The sequence below is a fragment of the Rattus norvegicus genome, chromosome 7, assembly GCF_021556685.1.
Source record: "Rattus norvegicus strain SHRSP/BbbUtx chromosome 7, alternate assembly SHRSP_T2T, whole genome shotgun sequence".
In the NCBI taxonomy this organism is placed as follows: domain Eukaryota; kingdom Metazoa; phylum Chordata; class Mammalia; order Rodentia; family Muridae; genus Rattus; species Rattus norvegicus.
The window spans coordinates 131,665,333-131,681,340 of NC_141540.1; the positions used below are offsets into that span (position 1 = coordinate 131,665,333).

Genomic DNA, 16,008 nt, shown 5'->3' on the forward strand with positions numbered 1-16,008 from the left:
GAACAACACTCTTTCCTTTGACTATATCACCCTGCTTCTTTCAGTGTTACTAAGGGCCAGATGCCCTCAGAAAATCAGACACCACCAGCAGAAACACAATTCCATTCTTCTCGCAGCCAAATCTCCCTGACTAGTTAAGCGAAATAAATAACCAGAACTCATTAAAGTCTTGAGTTCTTTATAAGTTATCCTGAACCTTGTCATCCGTTATAGAAACCTTGCCTGTGTACTTTCACGGGATGGTCTCTTAGTTAGGGTTTTACTGCTATGAACAGACACCATGACCAAGGCAACTCTTGTAAGGACAACCTTTAATTGGGGCTAGCTTACAGGTTCAAAGGTTTAGTTCTTTATCATCAAGGCAGGAACAGGGTAGCATCTAGGCAGGCACGGTGCAGGAGGAGCTAAGAGTTCTACATCTTCATCCGAAGGCTAGGATAAGAATCATATCGGCCACACCCAGAGTGACACACCTAACTACAACAGGGCCACTCCTTCTAATCCTGCTACTTCCCGGGCTAAGCATATACAAACCATCACAGACTGGTACCTTCTGTCAGAGCAAAGTCCTTCCATCTCTTGAGGTGGCTGTACATAAACATCAAGAATTAGGATTCAACCAACTGCTCAAACTGCTGCTCCATTTGACCTGGTGCATCCGCTGCTTTCAACTTAGTCGCTTTGCTGTACGCACACCACTTAGCCATCCCGTCCTCTGCTGAAACTTGGTTCCTAATTTGCCTTAATGCCTGTGGGAACTCATGGTACATTAATGTTCCCCCCCACACACACCTATTGAAGTTCCAAAGATGGGATGCATTTTCTAGCTTCAGTCACCAACATTGCAGGGGACATCAGTGCCCCCTCGTGGAATTGCTGAAAAGTGTTCCTGGTAGTATTTCAAAAAAAAAAGAAATCTGCATAGGTAAGACTGTTTTGCAGCAAATCAAGAACAATCAGCTTTCTCACCAACTGAAAGATGATGCTGTCCCAATGATCGTGCTATTTCCCCCACATTATTTTCCCCCACAGCATCTCACTCCACAGAGTAAGTTGTTCCCATTGCTGACTAATTTGCCTGCCTCAGCATCCAAAGAGCATCCAAGGAACTCTAGGTCAATGATCCTGACAGACTGAAATGTGCTCAACTAAAGAGCGCTCGCAGAACATCAGCAACCCCACTACACGAGTCAACAGTTTGGTTTCTTAAGCTAAAACCCTTACACAGTTGAAGTTTATGTCCAGCTTTGAATTTATGCATCTACTAATAATCTCAAATAGGGGGGCAAGGTTGGCAATTTGATAAATGTCCTTTTAATTCCTTTCCGTTTCCTGTCATCACCCCAAAATGTTTTGTGTTCTGTTAAAAGAGTTGAATTCCCCTACTCTGCAATCCCACTGTCAGCATAAAGTACAGGAGAGCAGGAGAGAGAAGCTACCACGGAAACAGTCAGCGCCAGTGACTTATTTCCTGAGCTCATGGATATCAACCCTGGATGCTCAGCAGATTCATAGGGAAAGCTGTAGTTTTATCTTAACAGGATACGTTTGTGTTATTTAATGCAGGCAATCACCAAACTGAGCTTTCAGAGAATAGCAATTCAAATTGTTTTTATGAATGAGTGAAGTTTCTAAGTAAACTGTAAATTTTTGGAGAACATGTTTTTACATTATTGACCATGAAAAATTTTCTTTTTCTCAATTGACGCTCCTTTAAAAAAAAACAGATTAAAGTTATACAGTTAGCTTAGGTTGTAAAAGGTGATTTTGTGTGGGAAATCTAAGGTATAATAAGGTTGCTTACACTGTTTTCTTAAAGGCAAGTTAAACAGGCCAAGTAGTAGGATAGCAGATCAAGTGCAAGAACTTAAATTGAATCAAGGAATATTATTAACTTGGCTGCAAGGTCCAGAAAATTTCAATCTCTTTGGGGTCAAGAGATATGATTAGAAACATGCATCAGAACAGTGCCCCCTTCTGCCCCTGCTTTTATGCACATGTGCTCTGTGGGTTCATATTATGTTGTGTGATATGGCGTAAGTAAATAAGTAAGTAAAAGATTATTATAGATAGATGATATATAGGTAGTGTCTTAGTCAGGGTTCCTATTCCTGCACAAACACCATGACCAAGAAGCAAGTTGGGGAGGAAAGGGTTTATTCAGCTTACACTTCCACATTGCTGTTCATCACCAAAGGAAGTCAGGACTGGGACTCACACATGGCAGGAACCAGAAGCTGATGCAGAGGCCATGGAGGGATGTGTCTTACTGGCTTGCTTCTCCAGTTTTGCTCAGCTTGCTCTCTTATAGAACCCAAGACTACCAAACTGAGGCTCCTTTCTCTGTGATAATTTCAGCTTGTGTCAAATTGACACATAAAACCAGTCGGTACAGGTAGGTAGATAGGTAGATAGGTAGATAGGTAGATAGGTAGGTAGGTAGGTAGATATGTAGGTAAGTAGATAGATAGATAGATAGATAGATAGATAGATAGATAGATAGATAGATAGATAAAGATAGTGTGGTGGTTTAAATATGCTTGACCCGGGGCGTGGCTACTCCTTGTTGGAGTAGGTGTGTCATAGTGGATGTGGGCTTTAAGACCCTCATCCTATCTGCCTGGAAGCCAGTCCTCTCCTGTTTGCCTTCAGAACAAGATGTAGAACTCTCAGCTGCTCCTGCACCATGCCTGCCTGGACTCTACCATGCTCCCTCCCACCTTGAGGATAATGGACTAAACTGCTGAACCTGTAAGCTAGCCATAATTAAATGTTGTCCTTATAAGAGTTACCTTGATCATGGTATCTATTCACAGCAGTAAAACCCTAAGACAGAGACATACACACATATGTACACACACGAGAGAGAGAGAGAGAGAGAGAGAGAGAGAGAGAGAGAGGAATGAAAAAGGAAAAAAAGGGAAGAACGCAGGCTTTCTCTATGTCCTTTGTTTATTTCCTGAAAGAACATCCATTCCATAGAAATAGCCTCAAATCTGAGCCCTAACTCAGAAACCACCTCTATGACAGGACAACTTCAGATACCTACTCATGACATCACTGACAAACATAAGAAGCCACAGATCAGAGCCTTGCAAAGCCTAAGACTCTTACAAGGAAGAAAGGATTAATCCCTTTCATTCACTTAATTCATTCATTATGTAATTATTAATTAATTATGAATTAATAATTAATAACCTTTCAAACAAAGGTATACCAGGCTCATGCGACAGAGATGGATTAGTGTTAAAAACACTTGCTACTTTTGAACTGAACAGGGTTTGGCTCCTTGTCTGTAACTCCTACTCCTACTCTTCTGGCTGCTATCAGAACCTGAGTGGACACTGTGTTCACACAGACACGTGGGTACACACACATACACATAAATAGAAGTAAATTTAAAAATTCAAAACATTCCAGGTCAAGGAAGTTCACTGGTTATGTCTGTTATTGCTTGGTATTTGGGGGTCATGACTTCATATGGGTGTCATGTTTGAAGTAAGCTGTGGTAGATAGGAGGGTTAAAAGAGTCTAAGGACTCTCAGTGCTGGATAAAAGTTTATGGGGAAACAGTTCCAGAGCCATTTGTCATTGCCTGGAGAAGTGTAGGAATTCTTTGAGTCTTTCTAAGCATAGGGAACTTGAATACAGTTTTACTTGAAAAATAACGCCCAGGAGATACCTAAAAGTGTGACTAGAGCAGAGGACAGCCATGGTTGGAATAGGTAATTGGAGGATTAGACTTTTTTCGCAACCTACCTTAATAAGGATTCTTAGATACTTCAACCTCCCTTCTAGCACCAACCAAAGGTAAGGAGGAAAGATGGTTAACAGGACAAGGAGGATGTGAATCTGCTTAGAAGTAGTTCTTTCAGGTGATTCCAAACACGAATCAATAGTGGCAGTCCCGTCCAGGTGGCAATCATCAGAAACCAACAGCAACTAGAAGCAGAGGCTCGATCCAGAAGAAACCATAAGACTCCTCCCATTTGGCATGCGTTCACGGAAGTGGCAAGATTCAGCCGGAATTCCATGAGGAGTTCTTTGCACCATTTGCAAGTGTTGCAAGGTGAACCAACACAAAAGTGTCCTCTTGCTGTTTGTGGGGTTATATTCATATTCTTTCTAAACATCACACGTCCTCTCAAATGTCCACTCCAAGAAAACATCATATGCCCTCTCACAAGACAGCCTCCAGAAAAACACCACGTGTCTGTTCCCGATAAAACATCCTCTCACGTGTCTGCTTCAGCAAAACATCCTCTCCTAAGGCAGTTTCCAGAAAAACATCACATGACACAACTGACTGAGTCTCCAAAGAAACTAGAACTTTCCACTTCGGGTAATCTCCTCTGTAGGCTCATAGATGTGAGTGCCTGGTGCCCCGTGGATGGTACTGTTTAGGAAAGTAATGAAACCCTTAGGAAGTGAACCTTGCTGGAGGAGGCACATGACTATGAGGTTCTACAACCTGGTCTACTCAATGTTCTCTTCTTTTTTCCAGTGCGTAGATGAAATGTGATCACTGTCGCTTCCTGGCATTTGGCAGCCTTATGCTCCCACTGAAATGACGGAGGTAACACTGTCCTCTTCTGACTCCACTTTGTGTTTGCTTAGACAGTTCTCAGCCCTCTACCCTTCCCCTAATGGTCACATCTGCCTTGGCAAGAATTCGAGATTTCTATGACCTTGACTATGTATTAATCAAAATAATTGGCAAGTGATGTTTAAAATAACTACTACACTCTGATAGGAAGACATGTTTCACGGTTACTCCGATCCTCATCCAACTTTCATGCACATTTTGGCCTATGAGACTTTTGCCTTCAAAAACTCTGTATCCTTGAAGTTGAGCCCCAAGAGACTTTTCAGAGGCACAAGCCTGCTCTTGGTCTGGCCACCAATAAAAGATACTTACAACATAATTGGCTCAATCAGTGTGGTGGTTGTCAATAACTGACTCTGCTTTCTCCACTATGAGAGATGGCTTCCCCTCTGGGCTCGTCGTCCAAAATAACCCCCTTCCTTCTCGAAGCTGACTGTTGTAATTAAGTCCTACAATCACAACAGAAAGATAACTAATCCAACCAAGAAGGCCTAGAAGCCAGGGGATGTTGGCATGGAGTAGCAGTGGAGATGGAGGAAGGGTTGGACAGTACAAGACCACACACAGCACTAGGTTGGGGGTGTCAAGCATGGCTTCCATATTTTAACCTCTTCCTCCTTCCTTCCAAGACACTACAAGCATCAAATCAATCTATCACCCACGCACTGCCACATGCAAAAGACCCTTTGGAATCTTTTTCTCTGTCCAATCATGAGCATTCTTTCCGTTTCTAAGCCTGGCACCTACTCTATGCCAAGGAAACACTCCCAGGAGATCACTCAAATGGCCTCAAATGGGTTTTGCTACATAAAGATATGTCCCTTTCCCTCTGTTATCCACAGAATGGTTTGCCACCCAATCAGAAGCCTGTCTCAGTTTCCTCAGGGGAAGCACAGTCCAAGCTCCCACGTCACCAGACCCACAACTTGCTATACTCTGTGGGGTACTCCGCCTCCCCTCTCCTTTACATGTTATTCCGCATTGCTGCCTCTCTATGCTGGAATTCAAGCATCGCCTCTCAGAAAGAGGGAAGCCAGTCTTCAGTTTTCCATTTACTTGAAATTAAAAGTAAGCAAAACGTCATCCAGGAGTTTTAGGCATGGTGCTTTCCAGAAAGCTGATCCTGGAACTATTAAATCCCTCTAAATTGCCTCCCAATAAATTCTTCCATTAAGCCTACATCAACGGATAACTTTGAGGTTATTACACTACCTTAAAGGACTAGGGAGGAATCTCCAGGCCCGGTGAACTTAAACAAGGTCGCTGGCTATCTCACACAGTGGGGAATCACGTGCAGCTGGGTCTGGATCTCCTCAAGCTGTTGTTACTGTCACTACTTGAAAGTCACATTCCTCTCACGCACGCACGGCCTTCAGGAATGGTGAGAGACACAGACATGCGGGGCTAACTTCTCCCAGTCCTAGAGTGGTAACACTTACCCTCACAACCATCCTGAAGAAAATACAGCATTTCTATGGCTTTAAACTGGTTCTCGGGGCTGTGCAGACCAGAATCCCCTCAGAGCTGTGAGTGTCAAAGTGAGGGCTCTCCCAGTAGCTCCTGTATCATCTGGGGAGTACAATAACTAGATGTACAGATTCTTGTGAGTCGAAGTATCGAAGAGAGCCAGGCAGTCTACGTTTTAACAGACCCCAGGTGACTGCCCAATGCAGTCGAAGTGAAAAGCACTGACTTCGACTACTTCTAACCAGTCCAGAGCTTTCTCCATGCTAACTGGGCTGTGAAGAGTAGAACCAACATCTGAACTGACGGTGAATCACGTGGTACAAGCATGTGTCTCCCGGGCTGGCCCTCCTATCTCTGCATTAGACTGTACTTTGATTTTGTATCGCAGTAAGAAACCCTCAAGAAAAAGAAAAGACAAGGCATGTTGCACCTGATTTGGCTTTTCTTTTTAGAAATACTCGGAAATAGAAATGTGCTTTCATTTTAATCCCAGGTGTGGGGATGTGGTGTTACTTCAGACCGACTGCAGCAGCTGCCTAAGATTGGCCTCATGATCCAGCAGGGGTGTGGTTTTGCCAGCAGGAGATAGTTTCTGTGAATGCATGACATTTGGAATTCTGGGGACTTCTCAGAAGGTCTATAAATGCTAGGGCGTGGAGAGATGGGGGAATTGCTGGTTGTTGTTGATGGTGGTTTGTTAAGTAGAAGAAAGAGGAAACAAAAATTAGATATCCTGATGAGGAAAACCATACTCTCCCTAAGTACCTTGACACCCCTAATCAGCGGGAAGTCATCTAATGATAATGTCACCCCCTTTCCTCTCTGTCCTTTTTTCCCCTCTCCCATCTAGTTTTAGGGTGTTGAAAGCATGGGAAAGGTGTGGAGAACGGTGGAAGAATAAAGAACCCACAGGTTTTGCTCACACAGATGGGCACTGCAGTCCATGTCTCATCCTCCCTCTATCGGGATGTTCTGTTCAGATTATGTTTTGTAATCAGTGTTCCTGCTCCAGTAAATTTTTTTTTCTTGAGTCAAAGATGTTGGTTTCGTGGGGGAAATCTATGTATACCTTTGCTTTACTTGGAATAAAAACAAACAAACTCAAATGGTACAATATGCAGCCCCGGAATCCCAGGGGAATTGGAAGGCAGGGTGTGGAGGGTCATAGTTTTGAGGCAACTTGGTCCCCATCATGATGCCCTGTCTCAAAACAGTGAACCTCACCAACTAAAACCAAAATCTAAAGCTCAACCTTTTCCTGATTTATCTGGGGGAAATATCAATATCAAAGAAAGAAAGCAATGATGCTTCACCAAAAAAAAAGATTGTTATTTTTTTTTTTAAATAAGAGATGTCCTTGGAACACCAGTCACCCGGGAAGGGTATAGCAACCTCGACTTAAAAGCATCTTCATCCTGGAAGGCTTGGCAGACCTGGAGACCTTCCTCTACAATGAACTACCCCCCAGGGAATGTCTAAAGGTTAAACAAGAAAATCATCACAAGCTGTTGATTCCATTGCTGCTGTCCTACGCCATTTCCAGGGACTGGAAACTCTGTTCCCAGGACTCTTCATTACTTGTCTTAGCTGTGAGAACATCAACCAAGCTGCCAGTTAAGTCAGGAAAAGGACTTACTGGAGGTTATTAGACAGAGTGAAGAAGAGTTCCTAAGATTCCAGACAATGGGATTTAGCCATTGTTTAGACAGTGTCAATGTCCAAAATCACACCTCATTGTGGTAGCTCTTGTCGACTAGATAGACACCCACAGATTTCACAAGGATAGCAACATCTACATTGTGTCATCACGACCATGGGAAAGGATCATAGCACCCACTAACACCATTAGATAGATTCATTTCGTACCAACGTTTTTAACCACTGAATTACAATTCAAAATCTGTTTTCTGTAGCTTTATGGAGTCATTTCTAAGACACAAGAGGAGGGGCAATGTGTGGCAAAGTTAGAAGTATAATTCATTGTTGAGTGGTGCCAAGGACTCCACGGGGATGGCAAGAGTTTTAGGATCCTGTACATGTAAATTTCTTGTCTTATTTCCTCAATCAGTTACAGCACCAGGGAGCAAAGACAGCGGCTCCCATCGAGCCCTCCCTGTGGCCCCGTTACCTGAGTGTGTCTTAACACACTAAAGCTAACGTCTTCAGGGATGACCACCGCTAATGATTTGGACCCTGACGACAACAGAAGGGATGTCAATCTCAAGCAAAGTTCAGATCAGAAATTTCATTTACAGCCACGGAATAATGGGTCACTAGTTCTAGAGAAATTATTCAAAGTATTGTTAGAAAGCATCAAGGATCCTAAAGTTTGGATTTTTACTTAAAATACAACAAGTCAGTTGTTGTTTCCAATTATTTCCAAGAAAAGAATAGTTTTAAAGAAAGAAATTCAGCATTTTGAACTGGCCTTGCTAGTTAGAGCCTATTTTAACCTCTAGTTCCAAAGCACTCTCATGTCCCCAAACTTGCCATTATATTGTTTCGTTTAAGCTGTGCATACAGGTACCATGTCCAGAGTAAGTGGTTTCTTCCTGTGTTGTACAGTACCAAACAGCCCTGGACATAGAACCTCTGTATATGAAGTTTGTGTAGTATATGCAAAATCCAGTTATACTATGCACAAGACACTCCCATGATGGTTTTAAATGAGTCATTAACTACATAGGCTCATACCATTTTTTTTAGACTAATATGGAAATTCAGACTTAAAAGGGACAAATGTTCCCTCAACTCTTAGGAGGAATTATATAGCAGTAGGCCAAAATGGGTACCTATCTCCCTTCCCATTACATTTAAAAGCAGTCACTGGAGGCATAATAATAACCTTGCAGATTTAAGGGTGTGCTTGTAGCATTTCCATAGTCACACAGAACTCAGCTTAAATCCTTGCTCCCTAATCCCTCCCCATTCTCTCTCTTCTTTTCCTCAAATTAAACAACTTTTCTGCTGTCATTCTATGCATATGACAGAAAGCCTATGATACTCGTCTGTGTCTGGATTCTATCCCTTAATATGATGACCTCATAGCATCTACTACCCAGCGAATGACGCAGTTTCTTTTCTGTGTGTACGTATACTGTTTCATTTCTCCATCTGTTGAGAGGGGGTTAACCACATCCTGGACACTGTGATGCTTGCCATCCGAGTTAGGGTTTTATTGCTATCCATAGGCATCATGACCTCAGCCACTCCTCTAAAGGAAAATAATGATTGGGGCTGGTTTACAGTTCAGAAATCTAGTCCATTATCATCATGGCGGGAAGAGTAGCAGCAGGCAGGCATATATGGTGCTACAAAGATGGCTGAGAGTTCTACCTCCAGCAAGAAAGTGAATGTCTCATTAGACCTGGCTTGAGCATTTGAGACCTTAAAGCCCTGCCCCATAGTGACACAGTTCTTCCAAGAAAGCCACATCTACTTTAGCAAGGCCACACCTCCTCCAGCAAGGCCACACCTCCAAATAGTACCATGCTCTATGGGTCCACGGGGCCATTTTTATTCAAGCCACCACAATTGCTGTGAGAATTTCCTTCAGATAAATATCCAGGCATGGTATTCTAGATTATATGGCTTAGATTTCTTTTGGGGGGGTGTTGTTTTGATGCATCTTAAGGTTTTGTGGAAGTTGACTGTTCTTTGTTGGTGTTTTTTTACAGTGGAACACTCTACCTGTCCATTCCAGCACTGAGCTATCTCTTCAGCCCTTAGCTTTGGAAAGGTCTGGCTGGTCGCTGAGGCTAGCTTTGAACTTGCTATTGGCTGGCCTAATCTACACTTCCACCAGCACTGTTTCCTTTGTACGTTTTCTAATAGGCCATTCTCACTCGAGTGAGACGGCCTCTCACTGCAGTTTTGATTTGTATTTTGTTGAGGTCCAGCCTGCTTTGGTGTGCTCCTTGGGTAACAACCATCTTCACGTTTTTGTTTTTGTTTTTGTTTTTTTCCCAAAGGCTGTAGAAAACTAGAACGGCAGAGACTGGAACAAGGACTCGGTGGTTAGGCTCTCAGGCTGGGAAATATTCAGGGAATTTTTCAAATTAAGGGAAAATATGTCGCTTAATTAAAAAAAATGTTTTCCCTACATATGATCCCTACACCATACATATGCATAAAGCAAGACTGAGAAATAGATGTGCAACTCAACATAAACCAAGCAGGTAGTATTTGGAAGCTAAGTTAAAAAAAAATACAGCACAGAGGTTGGACCTGAAGCTCCCTCTGCAGCTCCTGCTGTTCTGCCATTTTGTCTCTGTTGACGCCCTTCTTGGCAGGGATGCATGGTCACTACCCTCACATTTATGACGATCATTTTTTGTTGTTATTTTCTATGTTTGAATCCCTCAATTGCATCAATTGGTTTAACCAGTTTTTCCACAGTTCGTCAAGATGAGGTTACAACTGGAGCCTTTCAAAATCATTTCAGGTCTCATGACCAAAGAAAAGAATGGCTCGCTAATCTTTCCTCACATCACACACAGACAAAAAAGATCTGCCAACACTGAAATTTTCTTACAATTAGAAAAAGGCTAGTGTAATAAAAACAATTCATAGCACACGTTTATTTAAGCTAAACTTTCATTTACAAACAAATATTTTCAGGGCAAAAAAAACATAACACAAGACAATAATTTCAAAAGTTATACATAAAATTAACCTTGCAGAATTTACAAATTAATACTCTGAGCAGACGGATAAATTATACATCCTATAACAAAACCCAATCAAAATTCATACAGTCATAATGCAAGATAGTCTCTCTTTACAATCTACCTATTTACACTGGCTCCCACCACAAATGATAATAGTCTACCAATGTGTGCAAACACATCATAGCTACCAGTGTGTGCAAACACAGTATATTTAAAATATATTTAGCAGCATATAAAAATCAGAGGAAAGAGAAAGGAGCTATTACTATTAAATAAAAAGAAATGAAAAGGTAATAATAGAAACAATTCCATAGGAAAATAGATCAAGATATCTTTCTGTTAGGAAATCAACAGCTCGCCGTCACAGAGTAGGTGCCCAGCACTGCCGACACAACAGTTGTGCGGCATTTTAATCCTGAGCACGGAACGTAGAACAACTGAAAGCTTTGGTCAATACAGGTAAACATGAGCAGTTTAGCACAAATTGTTCTTTCTTAGTAGACTATGCCAACTATGAAAAATGACCAATAAGTCCTCATTTTGTCATTCCATTACACCGAAAGACCTTTGAAATTTAGAACCCCTTCTACGCCAACAAAATTCCTGATGAACGGACTACAATCTGATTAACAGTTCCAATATATGTTTAAACGCGTAAGTTATAACCACATTATTTGAACGAGTTAACGGGTAGGTGTGTTTTATTCCAGGTACACTTCTGACTGTCACAAAAGCAGATGTCTTAATAACTCAAATAATTTGAAGTGTCTTTTTTTTATAGCTAGGCACAAAAAAAATTCAGCCACAGTAAAAGTGTGATTCAAGCAATACATCCAATCTTAGGAAGTGTGTGTGTTGGTAGATATTAATATTTCACATACAAGACAGAACAATTTGATTAGGATACACGTGATCTAGCAGATGGATTGAGATAATATTTCCAGTTGATGCCATCAGTAATACGTGCAGGAGACCGTTTTCAGTAAGGAACACGGAGCATCATCGCACTTTCGGCTTCTGACTTATCCCCACTCATGTTAGTTACTGGTACTGTCCTCCCCCGGATCGCCTGTGTCAGAGATTTGACCATCTTGCAAGTTGTGGGCCTTCCAGATTCTCACTGTTCGATCACTGCAAAACAGTACATTTAAAGTGGGCATATGGACAGAGGCAAAGAGGTCAAGAAATAGCTCTCAGAATTCCTCAGGGAAACCTTTTAACAAGGGGGGTCTTTAATGTTTAGTGCAAGTAAACATGTTTGGTGTTGCAGGAGAAAAGCAAACGCAGAATGCTTCCTGCCTACAACTTTTCTGCACCACATGATGCAGAGGCCTCCCGCTCCTCATATCCCCTGATCTGTGACTCCACCACTGCTCTGATGTCACTGGTTCTGCTTTTCACCTTACTGTTTTCTTCTGTTTCTGGCCAGAAGAGAAGGTAGAATTTGTGTCTGCCCTGCTTTCTTTTCCCTTCCTAAGAGTCTAGATTAAGACAGAAAATTCATTGTGAGTCATCAGAAAAGCAAGAAATGAATTCGTCAATCCAACTATTCAGGGGAGAGGGGAAACAGATGCTACTACCACATTCTGACATATTAAATGGAGAAAGAAGCACAACGACTGTTAAAAATAATTTGTTCTAAGTATAATTAATAGCAAATAAGCTGCTTTTCTGAAGACAAAAAAGTTTCAAAATTTGTCATTAATGAATTCTTTTTCCTTTTTTTAAATTAAAAAAAAATTTTTTTAACTTACTCACTTTACTTCCTGCTCATTGCCCCACTCCCGGTCACTCCCTCCCACAATCCTTCCCCATACCCCCTCCCCTTCTCTTCTGAGCATACAGGGTCCTCCCTAAGTCACCAAAAAAAGATCTGGCAGCAGGCTCTAATATAGAAGTAGCCTAACATTCTGGTCAGCCAGACTCAAAGCTCTCCATAGAGATAAAAAAATCATAATTTAGGAGCCAGGGGTGATGGCAAGCTACTACGATCCCATTTCTAGGGTGGCTAAGACAGAAGGTGATGAGTTCTAAACCACCCTGGGCTAAACAGCAAGATCGTATTAAAGATAAAGAGAGGTAATGACAGGAAGACTGCCATGAGAGAGCAATCTGTGTGCTCAGTGTTTCTAAATACTTATGGCCTACAGCATTTGTTGACAGTGAGTATAAGCAACGCACCCAGAGCGGACCCACAAGAGGAGACTTACTCGGCTGCAGTGAAGACATGGGTGGAGTTAACACTTATGGCATTGATGGGGCTGTCATGGCCTCTCATCTCTCCGACTGGCACGAAAGTATCCACATTCCAGAGTTTCAGAATGCCCCCTCTGCAGCCACTAAGCAAAATCGGGTGGCCTGGCACCAAGCCCAGGGCACAGACCCAGTCCTTATGTGCATTTGGGACTTGCTGAAGAGAAGGGAGAGAGCAGAACTTAAGAGGAACCTTACAAAGCGAGCGGTCACACCCCTGTGTCACACCGTGCTTTTAGTGGTAGAACTCAGGGCAAGGAATACAGAACGTCCTTAAAGTTACCATATCCATTTCCATACATTCAGCCATTTAGACAATGAATCTACAAGTTGCTTCCCAGTTTCCATCACTGTTGTCAGTACTAAAGACAGAAATATCAGGAATCTATAGAATCTAAAAAAGACTCAGAAACAGAGAAAAAATTTTCTCCTCTTTTCTACCCCAATCGTACATAATCAAACAAGTTTGTAAACTACAAGCTGGGCATGTGGATTAAAAGAACCACGTCACGAAATCATTCACTTTGCCAGACAAAGCTTAAGGAAAGGGGAGTTTAACTGTATACATCATGACGAGCACAAAAACTATGAGACGATAGCATGACCAAATTTTAGGTATAAACATTTATATTCACAGCACAAGAAAAATCACAGCCATGAATAAATGAATATATGTGTTTGAAAGCACCTGAACACGGTATATACACCTGCTGTCAAGTGTTTTCTATTAACGTTCATGCTACTGGTTCATTCTGTCTTTAGCTTGAAGGTTGAAAGCAGGGAAGGGGCAGCAGTTGTAATCCCTCTAAGTAGACCCATGGAGCACTGATGGTACTAAGAATTATAAACAACTCTCTTTGTTCACTCATCTTTTTTTCCCCTTAAAGCTAGGAGTGAAAGGCAATGGTCAGCGCACTGACATGGTGCGGCCCTGCTGTAGTGTGTGGACGCACTGCCCATTGAGCTCAAGGAAATGCTCCCACAACAGAGGAGGGTCTTCCCTCCAGATAACCGCGGGGCTGCTTGGAAGAGACGTGTATTTAAAAACCATGAACAAGTACAACTGCTCTGCCTGAAGGTGACCTATTTAATAAGCAGATCTACGCAGAAGTTCTACTTCATCCTAGCATGCATTAGTAGAAGACTCACATTCTTGCGGTGAAAACTCTTGAAGTTAACACACACGTACAGTATATCTGACATGGAAAGTATAGAATCTGAGGCGAAGCTCCACGGCTTCCACCCAAATGCCTACTCTCGCCCTACAGAAGACCACTCAGTTGTCTAGACTTTGGGTCTAGTCAAATCTGATGTGTGATGTTTACATTTATTTGCAGGCTGCCTTTATAATAAAGATTATAAAATTATTTTTAAAAAAATTAAAGGAAGTCTCTAAGAGAAATCTCTGGCTGAACAGCGATAATCTAAATAGAACCCCTCTCCCCCACTGCCACCACCATCGAGCTACTGGACAGACTCCTGTGTGGTGTCGAAAATATTCACTTCACACCCCGTGGAGTTTCCGAATTACCTGAAGAAGGCCTTTCTGAGCTAAGTCCCATTTCTTGATTCCGTTGTCTCTGGACCCACTGAATAAGTTATCACCTTGAATGGCCAGTGCTTCTATCCCATCATAATGAGGAGGCTCAAAGTTGTGGGTGGGACTTACAGTTCCAAGAGCTCCTTCAGTCACATCAAACATCTGCAGGAGAGAACCAGGGAGAAAGGAGTCATCCCATTCAACTTTTAGACGAGCGCCTCCAGGTGCTTATTCAAAGCCACACAAGTGTGCATTGAAAGGATCTGCTAACTGCATTAACTGTGGGAAAGGACTCTGAGGAATACCCTTGGCCCTGTTTTACACACTTGGTTTGCACATCACATCTTCTGCAAACTTCAAGGAAAGCAATTAGGTCTTTTTTTCATGTCTGAATAAACAAATGAGACACTCAAAGCTGAAGACATGATGTATGGATGTATTTGAGGTTGAAATATGCAAATCATGTTATTCCGCTAAAATCAGGTGGTGTGTCAATCCCAGATTCCTTCTTCACCTTCCCAAAGCTACCCTCCCAACCTTTTCACTTTTGCATGGTTGAAAAAGACAACCTATGATTGAATAATATCAAAATCAGTCAATGCAGATATAGCTCAGTGGGTACAGTTCTTGACTAGAATGTATGAAGTCCAGTGTCAGTCCTTAGAACAGGATACAATTGGGTGTGATGACTAATCTCGGTTGTCAACTTGACGCATCTGGGAAGAAGGAACATCAATTGAGGAACTAATTGCCTCCATAAGATGGGCCTGTGCACAAGTCTGTGGATCATTTCCATAATTTACAATTGATGTGGAAGAGACCATTTGGAGTGGTACCATCTCATTAGCCTATGGATGTATAAGAAAGGTATAAGAAGCTACCTGTGTAAGGAAATTAGCTAAACATGAGCATGGAGAAAGCCCATAAGCAGTATTCTCCTGTGGTCTCTACTTCAGTTCCTACTTCCAGAGTCCTACCTTGAGTCCCTGCCTTGTGTTCCCTTAATGCTGGCCTATAATCAATAATGCAATAAACTCTCTTTTCCCCAAGTAGGTTTTGGTCAGAAATTTTATCACAGCAACAGAGAAGTAAACTAGGACACTAGGTGTAGTGGTACCCATTCATAGTCCCTACACTTGAGAGCTAGATGCTGTAACACTAGTTGTCCAAGTCATTTTGACCACAGAGTGAGTTCAAGGCCAGCCCAAACTACCTAAGACCCTTTCTCAAAACAAAAACAACCAAACCAGTAACTATAAATAAAGAAAATATTGCAAAAACAAAAGAAGCAAAGGGTAAAATTGGGGGCTAGGTGACTAGTTAAGAGAAAGTGATCTTGCAAAGTTCTGAGAAAAAGTGACTGCTGCGCCATGTCAGGTGCAAGAAGAACATCCAGTTCACACCTGCAATGTGCAAGAAACATCGCAGAAGAGGGAGACAGAAAGAAAGAGCTAGAGGATGGGGAGGGTTGT

At 42.1% G+C, this 16,008-nt stretch overlaps 1 protein-coding gene across 47 annotated transcripts in view; it reads right to left on the reverse strand.

Moving 5' to 3' along the window:
- Positions 1-10,638: 10,638 nt before the first annotated feature.
- Positions 10,639-16,008, reverse strand: part of Kif21a (kinesin family member 21A) — a 115,376-nt gene continuing 110,006 nt past the window's right edge. For all 47 annotated transcript variants that reach the window (XR_015623945.1, XR_015623944.1, XR_015623943.1 and 44 more), the window contains 3 exon segments: positions 14,528-14,698; positions 12,954-13,153; positions 10,639-11,874 (listed from right to left, as the gene is read on the reverse strand). Coding sequence is in view for 42 of the 47 variants with exons in the window: in NM_001371538.1 (NP_001358467.1) it covers positions 11,781-11,874; positions 12,954-13,153; positions 14,528-14,698 (465 nt within the window). In the remaining 5 variants the exon portion in view is untranslated.